The 17,792-nt window shown below is 36.0% G+C and overlaps 2 protein-coding genes across 2 annotated transcripts in view; one reads left to right on the top strand and one right to left on the bottom strand.

Moving 5' to 3' along the window:
- The window catches only part of LOC144437926 (CMP-N-acetylneuraminate-beta-galactosamide-alpha-2,3-sialyltransferase 2-like), a 38,182-nt gene extending 36,089 nt beyond the window's left edge, over window positions 1-2,093 (top strand). Inside the window, exons 6-7 of the mRNA XM_078126960.1 lie at window positions 577-696; window positions 1,899-2,093. Coding sequence (XP_077983086.1) covers window positions 577-696; window positions 1,899-2,093 — 315 coding nt within the window. The remainder of the gene's footprint in view (window positions 1-576; window positions 697-1,898) is intronic.
- A 3,288-nt stretch (window positions 2,094-5,381) lies between these two features.
- LOC144437925 (2-hydroxyacylsphingosine 1-beta-galactosyltransferase-like) lies at window positions 5,382-9,050 on the bottom strand. The gene is made up of 4 exons (XM_078126959.1): window positions 8,184-9,050; window positions 7,020-7,239; window positions 5,997-6,216; window positions 5,382-5,661 (listed from the first exon to the last, which is right to left on the bottom strand). Exons 1-4 carry the CDS (start codon window positions 9,048-9,050, stop codon window positions 5,382-5,384), a joined length of 1,587 nt encoding a protein of 528 aa, XP_077983085.1.
- Window positions 9,051-17,792: the final 8,742 nt, after the last annotated feature.

Here is a 17,792-nt window from a genome sequence, read left to right as displayed (position 1 = left end):
TATGTTTATCACTCCTAAAATGCCTATTACCTTCAGTGAGTCATCAGGAATATGGTTTGCCGTTTATCTATATTCACATTCATGTCTGTTAAGCCCTATTTTGCAACACTGTATACCACCGCGAGAACAAGCGTCGGAAAAAAAAAAGAATTTCAGTTTGGTCTCTTTTGGGCAATGCAGTCGATCGGAATTTATGTGATGTGAAATCATGAAATGAATGTCCAGAACTCAAAGTTAAATTGTATTGATGAAAATACAATTATTTCCCAGAGTCCCATTCAATGGTTTACCCTTTAATAAATATATTATCACCTGTCAATCTTAATTACGTCATAACTTATATAAATAATGTTGCCGTTTCTGCCAATAATAAAGACGTGTAGACTTGTGTTCTTATTTTTTACGTTTATGGGTTTTACAATACGTTACAATTGAGGCAATTTTAATTACTCATGATAAATTGTCAAAGATTACAATTAATAAAGAAATCGCCTTGTTTTTGATCACCCCCTTTAATATTGCTATTGTTGGTCAAACCACTCTTTTTATCGAGTTTCCTTTTTAATTAAATCTCAGGTTCAAGTGTATAATCCTGCTTTAATGAACCATACACATCACTTCTTCACGGAGCGCCATGGTCGGTATCCCTCAACAGGCATGCTAGTCCTTGCGTTTGCTATGCAAGCCTGTGATCACGTGAGTTTGGTATTGTCTTCATAGTCAAGACTTTCATTTGAGGTTTTGGGATTTAAACTTGTTTTGTTTTGTAACATTTTGTTTTGTTTTGTATGTATGTATGTATGTATGTATGTATGTATGTATGTATGTATGTATGTATGTATGTATGTATGTATGTATGTATGTATGTATGTATGTATGTATGTATGTATGTATGTATGTATGTATGTATGTATCAATGTATGAGTGTATGTATGTATGTATGTATGTATGTGTGTGTGTATGTATGTATGTATGTATGTATGTATGTATGTATGTGTGTGTGCATGTATGTATGTATGTATGTATGTATGTATGTATGTATGTATGTATGTATGTGTGTGTATGTATGTATGTATGTATGTATGTATGTATGTGTGTGTATGTATGTATGTATGTATGTATGTATGTATGTATGTATGTATGTATGTATGTCCCTGTCTGTCTGTCTGTCTGTCTGTCTGCCTGTCTCTCTCTCTCTCTCTCTCTCTCTCTCTCTCTCTCTCTCTCTCTCTCTCTCTCTCTCTCTCTTTCGCTCTCTCTCCAATTTACGGAGATACAGACATGATCCATGTCTACTGACATTCATTTTTCTTTTTTGTCTATATTTAACATTGACTGGTGGTTAAATATATATCGTGCAGTTCTGCATGTCATATTCATCCATCCAATACACTTAATCATCATTTACTCTGTCCATTACTAAACCACCACAACAGTGATATTCAAACTTACCTGTCTCCTTGCAAATAAATTAAAACTTTGTACTGCACCAAAATACTTGGCTACTTCCGAGCTTTCTACCCGAGTCGCCAGGTGTTCTGCAGGGGTGTGAAGTCACGTCATGTGATGTTTAAACACTAAGTGACTTTAAGTATCGGCATGCGCCTGTGTTTAGCAAGGGTTTACACATTTCACACTATTTACTTCACACCCGTATTTACAAATTGAAGCAAGCCTATCCACACTTCCAGTTTACTCAGCACCGCCAGTACCTCCAGCAAATTTGGATCATTCTGTCAGAACCAGTTAGACACTGAAGGACAAGCTATAGTGCTTCGTTCGAAACAGTTATGTTTGTCAATCTAGAGTGGAAGAAGAAAACTTGTCTTTTAATTTTAGTAGTGCTTCCATGATGATCATACACTAGTATAACAATGTTTTCTTGTTTTCTTCACCAGATCGACTTGTTTGGTTACGGAGCTACAGCAAAAGGCAACTGGGACCACTACTTCGTCAAGCCACAGCCACCCCACAGAGAGAAAAAGACTGATTTCCGAATAACTGGAGTACATGACGGTGAATATGAGGCCAAAGTTATAAAGAAACTGGAGAAAATAGGCAAACTTACTATCTTTAGAGGTTCAAGGTCGTAGTCATGGAAACACGACTTGTCTACATTGCAGATTTGTGGTTCTATCTCTTTCAGGAACGAAATAGAATCCGCGATGTAGACGGGCCATGGAAAAATATGGAACGCATATGATAGTGTATGGGCCATTAGACTGTATGATATGCCGTGTTGCTAGAGGGTTTGACCGCTGTGTAATGTGTGAGGGCGCCCCGTCACTACAAGGTGTATCTTGCAAACTAATGGCCCATACACTATCATATGCGTTCCATAATTTCCATGGCCCATCACATCGCGGATTCTACTTCGCTCCTGAAAGAGATTCATGAGAGTCATGGACTCGATAAGCAGATCAAATAGTGCCTTTCTCAATGCTTTTTTGTATACTTTGGTTAATGCAATTTGTATATAGTTAAGTGGTGTGTTCTTTGCAAATGTAATTTGGTTTTAATATTATCTGGCAAAATAAATTAAATAAATTTTTTAGAAAAAGTATTAAAATAAGCTTATTCTTGATTGCACATGTAATTACGCAAATTGCATGAAGAATAATATTTTCTCTGAAGAATATCGAGGATCGTACATTAGCTTTATTACTAGGAGGAAATGTAATCATGTTTATCAATTTGTCCTTGTTGTTAGAAAGATACCTTTTTTCCCGGATATTTGATGTTCTGGTATTTATTCCTCATCAATGCGTATGAACGAAAGTGAAGTAAAAAATTCCCCATACAAACATACTACTCCGAATTATCATGATCAGTTGAACACGATTCATCGATATTCATTCAACAACTAGTTTCCACTAATAGTACTTGATATGTGTACGTGTGTAGCAGAGCGTTGACATAGATCGAATTAATATTAACATTGTTATGTAAGTAATAACTTTCATTATTGTTTTAATTTATTACATTGTATTATTATAGTGTCAGCATTTACAGATGAGTTTTGCCCATTTTATAATTGGATTTGATTATTGTACGCATTGATTACTAGTATTAGCCATACGCTGTTTGAATTCCGTACCGTCGGACGGAAGTTACATCGTTTCGTTTATTTATGTCGTGTTGTTTGGTTTTCATGGACACGTACTGCCGGCCGTACGTATGCACGAATATGGAGCTAGGTAGTCTCGAGCTCTATCTGGCCACAGTGATAAGGGTCGAGTGTGCTATGACAGACTAAATGAGTATATTTTGTTTACTATTATTATATACTTTATTTCAAATGCTAAGGCCTCAGTTCATCGCACAAAACATTTTATATTATTTTCAGTAGAGAAAAAAAAGAACAAGGAAATGAATATCATTCTTCTAATAATTAATGGAAAAATAATTAAAGGAAAAATATTTTGTTTACATGCAGCGATGGTGGTGGTGGTGGTGGTGGTGATGGTGGTGGTGGTGATGGGAGGGGGGTTCCCAGTGGATACATTTTAGACAAGGAATGTACCGTCCAGGTTTCAATCATCTCTACTCTTTCCTGAGATTTATTTCGACCGTTGGGAGCGCTACACAGGTTGTTACCCGTAAACAAACTTGAGAATGTATGTACATGTATGTACCTTTACAAATGATAGTCTTCAGTGGATGTGGTTTCAAGTACGACATTTTCAAATCGATTTTACATTTTAATGGCGGTTTGTGCGCCATTCATTTATATACCTCACTGGGTCATATACTACACGTATTGAATGCTACCAGTCATGTTGCATGGAGTTTGCATAAGGGGTATATGCTTAAAGCCATAATTTAAGACTACTTTGGGCTGTTCATTACTATGGTTACAAGGATGCTGTAGTAAAAGAGAAACCTGTCTGGAGCTGCTCATATCAGTAGGTATATTTTTATTTTGAGTATTATCTCAGATAACTAAAATTTAGTGGTCTGAGGTATTATATAAGGCACTGATTAACTTTGATTTTACCTTATTTTCTTTTGGGTTAAAACATTCTACATAATTATAATCGTTATCATTTTGCCTGACTATGGCGATAATAACCAAGACAAATACCATCAAAAAGGCCACTACATCTAACAAGAAATACTAGATACAATTCAAGTTAAATTAACGCTTCTGCTTGGAGATGCTATCGACCATATTAGCTGGCTCATTTGATCCAAAAGAAAGCTATATCACCTGGTGACATTGGTTGGTCTCAGAGTCTATCGATACGAGATAAGCGGACAGTGTTTTCTTTGTAAAAGAAATACAGTTAGATATTTAGTCAGGACACTTATCAATATTAAAATCAAAGTTTTCACTGAGTAACCATAACGTGGTCCCTTAGAGAGAATTTTTCGTTTCATTGGGACCCGAGTTGACGTTCCAGCGGCCTGCAATCAATATACACCTGTACGTCTCAGTGGAATCAGAGACTAGATCGAATTATGAGTTTAACGTAGCAGCAGCATCAAGAAGTAACAAGATAGCCACAGCCGCACCTGCCAAGTTGTTGAGGAATGCATTACGTACCTTCTGTAAACGGAGAAGGTGGTTTAAACAGTAATCCACCAATAAATGCCATATTTGTTGGTTGGTCGTGGAAACTCTAACGAACATATCATGTTCTACGCTTGAAAATATAAGACTTGAGATTTAAAAAAAAAACACTCGAGAAACTGTATGATTCTCTCTAACCTCAAAAATCGTTGTGAATACATTATGTTAGTTTGCTTGTAAGAAATACGTTTACATTGAAAGAAAGGTTTAAAAGGTTTGTTTGATGTGAAAAGTTTACCGCTAATAAAACCCAACAGATGCTTCCTTTCCTAAAGGCGTTAACTCCCCTGTTATTTAAACTAATTAAGGAGCTGTAATAACTGTATATTTTTGTAATCTTTTCTGGCGATGAAAATATGGCCATGGAATGTATAACTTTGGGAAAAAAACCAGATGTATATCACTTTGTGTGCATAGAGAAAAAATCCCAAAATACCAAAAAATCTTGATGAAAAAAGTTTTTAAATAAAATTATCAGGCAAAAGAAAAATTAGTTATAAAATGCTATCTACATTAATTTATATATATATATATATATATATATATATATATATATATATATATATATATATATATATATATATATATATATATATATATATATAATTAACTCGGGAGGTATATTTGATTTCAGAGTTTGATATTTTGTCAATCGTTTAGACTATCGGCACAATTATACGTTTATCTTTTATACATATCATTATTCTGCCACCACATTTTATAACTGCGAAAGAACATAAAATTAATTTCCATTGTAAAAGTTTGCGTTTATACAGCTTATGATTATGGTGATTATGTAATGCTTCGATTAACTTTGTTTTTCCTTATTTGCATTTCGTTTAAAAAGCGATCTACATATAATTGTTAACGTTTTGATAACAATGATGATAATAGCTAAGATTATAACTACCAAAACGACCATCACATCTAACATGAAATACTGGAAGAAATTCAAATTGAAAGCCTCTGCTCGGAGATGTCCTCCGCCGTGTTTGATGACGTGTTCGATCCAAAAGACAGTTGTGTCACCTGGTGACATAGGTTGGTCTCTATGGATACGAGATAAGCGGACAGCATTTTCTTTGTAACTTTGAAAGAAATGAAATAAAGAGAGATTTGGTTACGTTTTATCAAACTTTAGTGACGGTTAAAACGATCATAAATATTTCAAATCGTAATTTTATCTAAAACGGTATACACACGTGACTACAATTTAAGGTGAAAAAACGCAATTTTGATGTGTTTGTCGACACCAAACATATCCCTTGGGTTTAGATGAGTACGTATACCTTGCGTTTACCGTGCGTAAACGTTTGGCTCCTTTCAACCAGTAACCCCTGGAGTCACACCTATATATCTTTGAAAACGAATATCTTCAAATCTAAAATTCATCCAACAAATGTCTCAAGTTTTCGGAACTTACCTTGGATTTTCGACGACAGTCTTTATAGCTTCATAGAGTTCATCCGAGGTCAACGTACCGATGTCCACACTCACTGCCATGCCTTTGCTTGTAAGTCTGGCCATATTGTCAAACTGATCACCATAAAGTGGTAGGCCAACCACTGGCACTCCGTGGAATATAGCTTCATACACTCCATTCAAACCACCATGTGTAACAAATGCTTTCGTCTGTGGATGACCTGTAATGTGTACAAAATTATGAATTGTTCAGTTAAAGTAGTATATGGTAGTATTCTCACTTGACAAGAGAATTAAATGAAATGGTTACTTCAAGGACAATCTCTGTAATTTCACAAAGTTTACATAGACTAGAAATTGTGATGATAACTGAAATTATGTACGACAATGGAAATTGACTTTGGGTTAATACTTATAGACATCGAATCTCTCATTTTCATCAACTTTTCGTCAGCATCATTAGTGATATAACCTTGTGAATTTTGACGAAATATCAGCTGCAATATGAGATTCATTATTTTGACATAACGAAATGTTACATTATGACTATGAATTGTGCTTTACACAGTAACGAAAAGATTAGTCGTATGGTATGTTAAAATACGACTACGGTTTTCAAAACCTTTCAATAACATTTTAAAAATTTTAACACTAAATTAAATGCACTGCAAACATTTACGGATAAAATACAAATTCATGGCATTCTTTGCTGCAGTGAAGTGGGCCATGTATGCAAAAGGAAGCAATTGCAGTTGGACTTGATGATTTATCATCATGCTACCAATTTGTTTATCATTCTTCGTTTTTTAAAAATCTTTTTCAAACATCTATCTGACAGTAACACTTTTGTAAGAGATTTTCCATCTGTTTCTTAGAAAACCTCGTCTTTATGAATTGCATTTTCTTTCGAAACATTCAATTTGTTTTTAAACGAATGCATTCGATGTGTATAATCTTATTTGCCAAAGTGTCAACTGTTACCTGAACCCTTGTAAAGAAACAAAACATTATTTTTCATTCATACCTAAAAGGTCATTTTGTGGCATCCATTTGGTCAACATGGTATTGTTACCCAAACTTTTAGGTGGTTCTCCTTCATATCTCATGATAACTTTCTGTGGTAACCTGGCGAATGCTGCGGTTAACATTTCAGCCACTTCCATATCGGATCCAGGATTCAACTCGGTACCAAATGTTAATACCACGATTCCATGTTTAGCAGATTGTACAAAGTCTTCCAACTCCTGGAATGGTAAAACAAGAAATAAGGGAACTGGGGATGAATGCTTCCAAGGACATATAGACCATATGAGAAGTATACGTTTATTTCAATATTCATATGACATTGTGTCAGAAGACACAGGCCTTTCATTCATGTCAGTCTTAATACTTCACTACTACACACATACACATACTTACTATAAGGCATAGCTTTGTCTTTTGACAATCGAGAATTCAAAGGTTGCAGCTAGTGTGCAGCTAGTTCCAGGCGTAAATGCACTCGATGTGCACCTTGGGTATAATGCGATATATATTCGGTTGTCAAGTATCAAAAGAAAGCCTGACGGTCAAGCAACTAAACTAAACATACTTTATAATCGTCCTAAAACATGTAAGTATTATACTTCATAGATTTATTCAGAAATGCAAAATAATCAAGAGGTGTTGAGATATTTGAGAAAAAGCAGGGAAGACAGGCATGTTCATGAACATTCAGTGGAATGCCTGAAGTGGAAATTTGTCACGTGGTCATGTTTAGTTTTGTCAATCATGTTGTACTATATTAACATATATATCTGACGAAGAGTATTTGCATTGGACTATACCTAAGACTGGGGAGGCCTGTAGTAGGGTCCGACTGTCTTTGTCTTCATCGATGGTCAAGAAGTTAGAGAATAATTATATAATGTAAGTTTGAAACAGGATGGAAATTTACATATATATATATATATATATACTATATTTTTATTAAAAGGATGCAGTAGGAAAATGGAAATTAGAACTAGATTTGAGACACAATGGGCAAGCCTTGGGTATAAAATGAACTTGACTACGTATGGATATACACCATTTGTCTAAAACAATACACTAACCCCACAATAAATTCTGAGTTAAACGTAGCTGCATCAAGATATAACAACATAGCTACAATCAACCCCGCCAAGCTTTTGGGGAATGCATTACCTACCTTATTCAATGGAGAAGCTGGTTTGGCCAGTAATCCACCAATAAAAGCCATATTAGGCATTGTTGGTCGCGGAAACTCTAACGCCCAACTTACGGAGAAGAGGTTGAACTCTGCCGTACCAATTGACTCAGTCATGCTCACCTCTGGGAGTATGTTGTGTTTCTGTTTCAGGTCATCGAACTTTGGTAGTATAACAAAGTTAAAGAAATATAACCCCACTGCAGTTCCTGCCATATTTGTCAGCCTTTGAAGGAAATTCATTCTGTCGGTCAGTGCAGAGGTCATGAAGGGTACATATGACAATGGACTTGGCATTCCCAGATGATATGCGTCCACAGGAACCATGGGTCTGTTGGTTGAGGCCACCACAAATGGTATAGATAGCTTTTGCACGATCATAAAATTACACAGTTGAAAATTGTCGAAGACGATAAGATCAAATTTATTCTTCATGAGACGACCAAGCAGGTGACCATTTTCCATAATGGCCGTGCATTCGTTGAACATAGCATCAAATACAACTGACAGGTCTGTATAAGTGAACTGTCCTTTCAATGCTTTCCGCATGAATGGTTGTGCGGCCTCTCTTTTAAAGTCCTCGTCGAGTTTTGTTTGATACTTCTCAAATTTGAATATTGTTTCACGTCGAGGTGTCTTCTCCAGGTCGTGTTTAGTCTCGCCCAATAGTAGAGTGACATTATGTCCCTTCTCTGCAAGATGTTCACCAATCTTTGCCATGAATAAGAAATGACTACCGTGTGGAAATCCGGGTAAAAGAAGTATATTTGAGCATGACATATTCTGGAAAAGCATTGCCAGTATGCAACAAATGGCAATTCGCTGTGAACACTTGTACTCAGGTGCCATTCTTGGGTCTAATCTTCTCCGAGTGGCACACCTTACTGCAGTGGTACTCAGTAAAACCCAACTGACACTAATCCTGTAGATTATCGATAATGTCGATCATGAAATTAGAGTTCAGTCGTTGTAAGGTCTTCAGCATGGAGTGACTCACCGCAACAAACACCGCGAAAGACATCCACTGTGGCTTGTTCTGCTGACCTATTAACCTGACCGTATACTACATGACTTGCATATAATATCATTCACTTTCAAATCACTACAATAGTCTTCTTAAACGTACTATAATACACATTAAATAACAAGTACTATCAAGTAGAGCTGGCGTGGGAAACTTGAAACTACTAGGTCACGAACGACGCGCGATTACCCATTCAGGAATTTTATTGGGTCAAGGGTCAGTACACAGCGCATATGTTGACGTTGACCTCGACCTGCTGTATTACATACGTAGACGTCTTGTTCTGAACTTGTCATGACACACGTGTGCTCTGACCCCTAAAAGAATGTATAAGTATTACAATGTACGGTGAAGTAAACTGAATCTTTACAACAACAATAACCACGTTACAAAGCGATAGAACAACTGGTTTAGGTTGAAAAAATACAAATACATATATCAGGCGATATGTAACCCTGGCCCCGTATAGCTATAGGTATAGGTATTATACATAATTGTGTACTTTAAGCTTTAAGCTAACTCTGACATTATAGGACATATGCGTTTTGCTTGGGTTAAGGTATGTACCAAATTATATCAAGTTGAATTTGAAGTATGTGTTCCAAAGATATGTCCTAATTAATAAAACACATTAATGATGCAAATAACTAGTATGCAAATGGCTAATTAATGTTATTGGATGTTTACCAAAATCTAATCAGTTCTTGTCATTATCACATGGAAGATGTGTAGCAAGTTTCAGTAGATTCGATGCAGTATTTTTTTAGATTTCGTGTTCACAGACAGAGACAAACAGACACGCAGGCAGATAGACAGACAGACACACACACACACGCACGCACACGCGTGCGCGCACGCGCACACACACACACACACACAGAATCATAACATAACCTCCCCTTACGAGAGGTAAACATAACCGTAGCAAGTATAGTAATAAGGATCGCCACCAACGACTAGATGTTGCAACCTATGATAAATTCAAATCTGTAACGAAATTCACAGTAAGAAAGTAATGTCCAGAGGGCTTCTACGTCACAAACTATCCCCGAGAACCTGGTCGACATTACAAGCTTCTGTCGGGTACTTATTACTTTGAAAAATGGATGAAATAATCATAGACTCTCATGATTAAGGGAAATAGCATGAAGAGAAAATAAGACTCCCCACCAATATATATAATTATATATATGAAAGGTAGTATCTAGATATAGACTCAAAATCTAGTTAAGAAAATCAGCCTTAGTCACGCAATCACGCGGGATTTATTTGTGTCACTCGAGACTTCACTTTTATTTGAAAATGAAGCAGACAAAAATGAGGCAACGTTAACTATATACATTAATGTAGATTACATTAAATGGTCCATTAGTAATAACATACTCGGTATTTATTAGTGGTTAACTTGATGGAGATGATAAGCCTTGAGTTTTGCTATATAAATGAGTTGTAAACAATAGGTCAGAGTTTCACGTTCATTCAACAATCAGACCATGGGTGAGCAATTCAAATGATGTACATTTGTTACTGTGTTTTCTCTTTTCCACAATTTGTTGATTTATATATGGTAACTGAAGGTACCAAACATGGATTGGAAGTCACTTGTTGGGGGTATTTGGAAGTTAATTTGAAGTTAAATGTAACTACTGCAACTACATGTATAGTCGATATTATCCTTCGTTTCCAAGCTGAATGCAGGTTTTTCCCAGTCTTGTGCCTTTAAGGAGTGAAACTACACTGCGACATTAGAGATATATATCCTTTGCGCAAAAAGGAAATATTTACATTGAAAAGAATAGTGATATCAAAAATAAAATTTGCTTTAGAAATGCGACATGTTATTATTAAAAAGCTGCGAAATAAGTTTTTTTTTATCATTTACACCAAAAGCTCTTAAAGAAATTTACAGTAAAGATTGTTGCAGCGTGCTCTCATGTATGTAATGGTGTCACCAAAGATTATATGACCTGAATGCATTAGCATCATAGCTTTCACATCACTCATTAGACCATTTCATTTTATCTGCAATGGAACTTTAAAACCATATGGTTACCGTAACTGCAGGTTAATATGCAAAAAAATATATATAACTCTTTGCAAACGTCGTTCCCTATAAAGCTGAATTGGTACATATCCTAATCTACAATGGCCCAGGGTCAGCTTTCTTTTAAATACAGTGGTATACATTATATGTACAGTTATGTACAATATTATTAACCTTATTTTAGTTCACTTTATGTGTTATTAAATTAGTAAGCTTGTCTGATAATATCATGCAAGTAAGGCTCTCTAATAGATAAAACTATAATTCGTGGTATGTTACTATAGCCATACTTTGGTTTGATATCTTTGCTGTTTAATCCCAATGTTTTGAAGTCCTTTCTTCTCCATACATAAAAAAATAATACAGAAGTCAATTTCAGCAGTGATCAAACAACAGCCAATACTTCCACTTCTTCAAGACCGACTGTCCTCCTTGTATATGAATTAGTCTCGCGTTCAATATGTTGGTGATCGTTTGCAATTGTCGAATTTTGTGGTGACGATTCCGTAACTCCCGTGTCACCTTGAAAAGTATCTACCTTTCTCCACTTGCAAAAGATTTTTGAAAATTTCCATACAGCAATTCTCAATAATGTTAACACTAGTATAACAAGAGCCATTGCCATCACTACTGTGGCTGGAGTGAAGTCAAATGTATCTGTTGGAAAGATGAGAAACCAACATGAATACTAAATTAAATTCTAAATTAACTTTCTCATGTACAAGTTTATTTACGCTCACACACACACACTAACATACATGCATGCATACATACATACATACATACATGCATACATACATACATACATACATACATACATACATACATACATACATACACACACATTCCAATGTGTGTGCTAATATGCATGTAGCAATTAATATATATCTAATATATATATATATATATATATATATATATATATATATATATATATATATAAATATATATATATATATATATATATATATATATATATACATATATATATATATATATATATATATATATATATATATATATATATATATATATATATATATATATATATATGACGTCAATGTCCAGCAAACTAGTCAAGTCATTGTCAGAGAAGTGTGCAATGTTTTAAGTTCGAAATTTCAAATTTCAAAATATAATTCTTACTGTGTGTTGCCATGGGAACTGAATATCGCTTAGTAGATCCATCTGAAAAAAGAAGGGTTAAAATAAAAATGTAGCCCCATTATTCAACTACGTATATCCACGTTAAGACAATTATATGTTCAACTATTTGACAATGTGTTTCTCTGCTATGCCTTTCTCTCATAGACACTTGCTCATGTGGCTGCAACATGCTAATTTAATATGTTAATATGATAGCGGTGCATTGATCGAGGACTGAGATATGAATTTGGATGTGCCACCATTTGAGTGAACTTTAAGTGTCATTACTTGAAACGCTATACCTACAGTGAGTGTAATCACATCAATGTCCATTGATAAGTACTATCAACATGTCGCATTATTAGTCACTGTACTGTTTTAGTTTGTGTCTGTCTGCGTCACATCTCCCCAACTGTTTGTCTGTCAAATTGTGGTATGAAACTGTACTTCTCTTTTTGTTTACGTACCTATCATTTGCTTACATACAAACTGATGAAACTCTGTGCATGGTGCCGTAAACCAGTACCCGACATTCAAATCTAGGACGACGCAATCATAATCTTCGTATCTCTTCCTGAACCACCTACGGTAGCGTAAACAAAATATTCAATTTGTTGTAAGAACCAAGCACAAAGAAGTTATGTGTACACATACAAGGTACAACGATGTGGGTACAGTTACATTTCCTACTATATACATGTAAAAAAAAAAAACATGCTCGCAAACCAGAGCTGTTATTTCTTCCGCGACACTGGTGCTGCGTGGACGGTGCCGTAAAAGAGGGTGTGGTTTACGACGCTGAATAAAAACGAACTTCTCAAGTTTAACATAATTTCTTTGAGCATTATGAAATCACCTCTGTTTGTTTATCTTGTTGAATTTTTTTCACTTGTGCAGTTGTTATTTGCTCTTTTACATTGTTAGGTTAAAAAATAACATTGACAACATTCACACTATTATTTACGGCACAAACGTGTGACGTAGTGATTTCTTATAGGTAATTTCAAATAATACAATTCAGATGTTACCAACAACTAGGAGTAACCGGTTTCAGAACAGAGTGGAAAACTTTCACTTTCTTAGCATCTACCAGCTAACCTTTTATAGTTCAATTGCGATTGGTCAACCCATTTGAATTTGAACCCATTTGTTGAGTACTTTTCTAGGCCAATCCAAATACATGTTTCATTTGTATTTAAACTGTCACCACCGAATGTCCCTGTAAAAAAGGAAAGTAAACGTAGCGGTTACTTGATTGGTCGTCTTCGAAATGGACCGATGAATCTTGATGTATAATAGAAAAGAACATATACAGCAGATACAAGGTAGCTTTGGCATTTCACTCATAGACATAGTGTTTTTGTAATAACACAGACACCATACACAAAGCAGAATCCTATACTTTATCACGTTGGGCAATGATAAAGCATTGCTATTATATTCTTTTACAATGCAGTGAAAACACGTCAGGCTTCTGCTGAGATGAATACACGTGATTTGATGCTTCCACTGTTTGATCTATATGTATACTATACTGATAAGCAACATGGTTACCTTCTGCTTTTACATCCCGAATGTGCACGGTATATCTATAATTGTTTAGCAAAACGCCAAAGCAACCCTGCTGTTTCTGCTACAATTGTTCTAAACAAAGAACTATACACTTGCCTTCTAAATAGTTGTTCTCACCCACACTACCAATACTGACAAGATTTGAGGCGTCATAGAAGCATTTCTCCTGAGCTTCTTTCCACGTCGTCATGGCATCCACCAATAGAAAACATTCTTCGCCGCTTTCTGTCCAGCCACGTGGACACGACTCTCCAACTTCTGTGAATCATTTATAACAAGTACTGAAGTTTAAAGTCCAGTAAGGCTTATTTCTGTCTTTAGTACACTTGATTTGATTACTGCAATCAATGTGATTATGATTTTGGGTTATAAGATATCACCTTGGTAACTTATCACGTTGAAAATCATTACTATTCTTTCACACTCGTAATAAGTGACGGGCCAAATAAAGCAACACCACCGTCTATGCTCAGTAATGGCCTATTGTGTTAATTCAAACAAGTAAAACATTATGATATATTCTATTCAAACTTGCGGCAAACATACCAAAAGCACTGTATGTGATGTTCAATGCTCGCTCGTTGTCTCCCGAGTTGCTATTCCAACTGATGACTAGTGAATCATGGGTACTAATTATTGAATCTGGACCACGATTCGTTCCTGAACACCACTCAGCGATCAGCTGTGTTGTAATCTCATCACCTAGCAACAACGAAAGAAAACGAATGATGTTAATTCAAGAATAGTTACATGGCTTAATCAATGACATTAACTGCACACATATTTAATATCAATATTAAACCAAATCATAAAATAAATATTGTCTGCCATTTCATAGATTTGTTTCAGTTACTATTTATTTTATTTTTTCCAAATGACCTTCGAATGACAGTCAAGAATATCTCCCGCTTAGGATATATACAAGCAAGGTACTTTCACTATTTATCGACATATAGGAATAAATAAATTTTGAACAAAATTGGTGTCAGTTGCCATTCGTTTACCCCGATCTAGTACATCTCATTTGGGGATCCGGAGGTCTCACAGACACTGTCCCCAACGACGAGAGTCTGGGTAACAGAGACTACAACCCTACCTTCTTCGGAAAGTACGTCTTCACCAACTTGTACCATATCTTCACAATAGTCAAAGTCCTCACTTCCTGTACGATATGAGTCAAATACTACGAGTTGTACCCTGTGATTGGTCGATGGGGATTTGATCAACCAATGACATTCGACGTCTGGCTGGTCATTTTTCAAGAAATCAGATGTCAGAGTGGAGGGTATATCTGAAGCCTGCAACTCTACAATACCGCCACCACACTGCCCTAGAGAATGAATAAAAATCAAAAGGAAAAGTATAAAGGACTGGTTGAGTTGAATATTTGCCACTGGAAATTAAAGCTGTCAGTATACTGTCCCGGCATGCTTTGTGGTTGTTAAACACGTTCTGTAAACCCTGTACTGATACAGATACGCGCACTAGTAAATTATATATTTATTCATCTATAAACCGCATCCAACATGCATTGCCCAATAACTAGAAAAGGTGCAGGTGTTAGTGCAGGTCGAAACCGGAATACCCGGAGAAAACCTGCGTTGTATGATATAGTCAAACGTGCACTGAACGACATTCTTCTTACTTACAGAGTGGTAAATTTAATCAAACCCTGAATCATGGGTTCGAATCCCGACCGTAGTGGTAAGAGGCAAGTGGTTTAACCGCTCGGCCACCGACAACCCTGGTATGAACTTTTTGAAACTGTTATGCTAATCAACATATACTGGCCAGGAGAAAATTTCCTGTTGCTAAAGTGGTCTATCTGAGTGTATATGTACGATATTTGGTGACGAATCGGGTCCGATAAGATAATAATCACGGTAGCTCACATACACAAAGGAGGTATGTAGCAAAAGTTTGTATTAAGCTTTTTTGTCACTCCAGATGATAACAAGTAGTATTTATAAGACTTTCGGAGACGACGTTTTGTTTTAAGTCAATTGGCCTACATTACAAAACGATTCAAATACGGTTAACTAGCTAACAAATCCCATCGATGGCATTACATTTTGTAAGATGTTTGGGCGGTTAATATAAATACTACATTACGTATAGTAAAAGTGTGAGAGTAAAAGTATAAAGAATCAAGTACATTACCTTTAGTAAGTGAAATACAAACACACAGGAAGCCTGTAAATAAGAAAAATATTTATTTGTGACTGCTTACAGAATGAACAATTTTGGTATTGACTGTAATGGCCGCATTAGGTATAGCACTGTGAATTGTTGATCGTGTATACTTTTTCTTTAATTAATTAATTATTCATCATCATGTTTACCCGACTGTGAACACAGTCATGGCTTGACCTTAGTGTCTCCTACCACTCCGTATTTTTATTTCAGCACAAACAGGCCTAGGTACGTTTGTATTGTGCTTACATCATGGAACACCTTTTTTCCACATAGAGATAGACACATTCCAGACTGACACAACCCACATAACAGAATCATTTACCCAATCACATTGAAAAGTGATAAGCAAGGCTTTTCCGGAGTAAATAACCCCCGGAGTAACACAGAAACAGGCTTCTATCTGCTGAGACGATTACAGATGGACTAGGCGATTTCATTGGCTGCTCACTTTCCCACAGATACAAAACATGCATATGATTACATATGCGCTGTGATATCCAAAATACGCATGGCACCCACCGATTGTTTATTTTGTCAAGTGACGTTGTCTCAGTAGTGTGTGTGTGTGTGTGTGTGTGTGTGCATAAAATCATTACCATGTGGAATGTACATGTATATACACGTGTATTTCAAATTAAACCGACCACGAAGGTAATATTATCTCCATGCATGGACAGTCGTAACTAACCTGCTGTCTATTATAATTCGACCGTGACACAAACAACAACAAACAACGTAAACACGTAACAAGTGATACGATGGTGACATACTTTATACCTAGGCACTGTGACAAGGTCTTACAAGACATAGACATTGTAACATTCGGCAACTTTGTATACCACGTTACGTACAGCACCCTGTGCTATGTATGCTTTTCGGAAGACATGTTCTTTGCACATGGATGGTTATGTACTGTATACACAAACTCTTAATACATGTACAACTCGGATCCCTTTGTATTGATTCAAACATCTCTGGGATAGTTGTGGTACCAGTGTAAGTATTAATTATAGTCTTCACTTACCTGTTAATAGCAAACCTAAGCTAGTTAGCCCCATTTCACCACATCCATATCTCTCGGTCAGTAAGAACACAGTCAATTATTTTCAGCTTATAATCTTGACGACTGTTAAATCGGAGTGTGGCCGAATTCTAATTTGACGACCGAAATCTACATAATGGCCACACAGCTATTAAACTTGTACAATTCGTGAACTTTACACCCGTTCTTCAGGTATAACTGCAGCAACACTCTGACGGTTATATCTCGCCAGATAGATCATTCGGTCAGAACTCCATATTACACAATTTCTACCAAAGCTTTAGTGCCCGGGAGATAGTGTTGACGGTTTGTCAGTGAATGTTAAACCTTGTCTGTCCTTTGTGTATACTGTGCACGCTATCACGTCACAGTATAATGTAATGAATACAGACTATACAATGTCAGAAATAGCGGTATTCAGACCAATAATGGTTTATTACAATGCTTGAACGTGTTACGTAAAACCTGTATCGATTATGTATGGCTTTCTGTCGTAGACATTCACGCATGAGAGGCCTGAGAAAACACATCTCTGGCTCTGCAGTTGAGATTTCGTTGTATCCAACC

Source organism: Glandiceps talaboti, chromosome 7 (genome assembly GCF_964340395.1).
Source record: "Glandiceps talaboti chromosome 7, keGlaTala1.1, whole genome shotgun sequence".
NCBI lineage: Eukaryota > Metazoa > Hemichordata > Enteropneusta > Spengelidae > Glandiceps > Glandiceps talaboti.
Note: the sequence above shows the minus strand (reverse complement) of the source record. Positions and strands in the feature narration are given on the sequence as shown.

Bases quoted from the DNA above. Each gene is read 5' to 3' on its own strand.
- LOC144437925 (XM_078126959.1), bottom strand. From the start codon at position 9,050: ATGGCACCTGAGTACAAGTGTTCACAGCGAATTGCCATTTGTTGCATA. The intron at 7,240-8,183 runs GTAGGTAATGCA...TTACCATTCCAG, and splicing joins CAGCTTCTCCATTGAATAAG to GAGTTGGAAGACTTTGTACA. The intron at 6,217-7,019 runs GTATGAATGAAA...TACACATTACAG, and splicing joins GCCACAAAATGACCTTTTAG to GTCATCCACAGACGAAAGCA.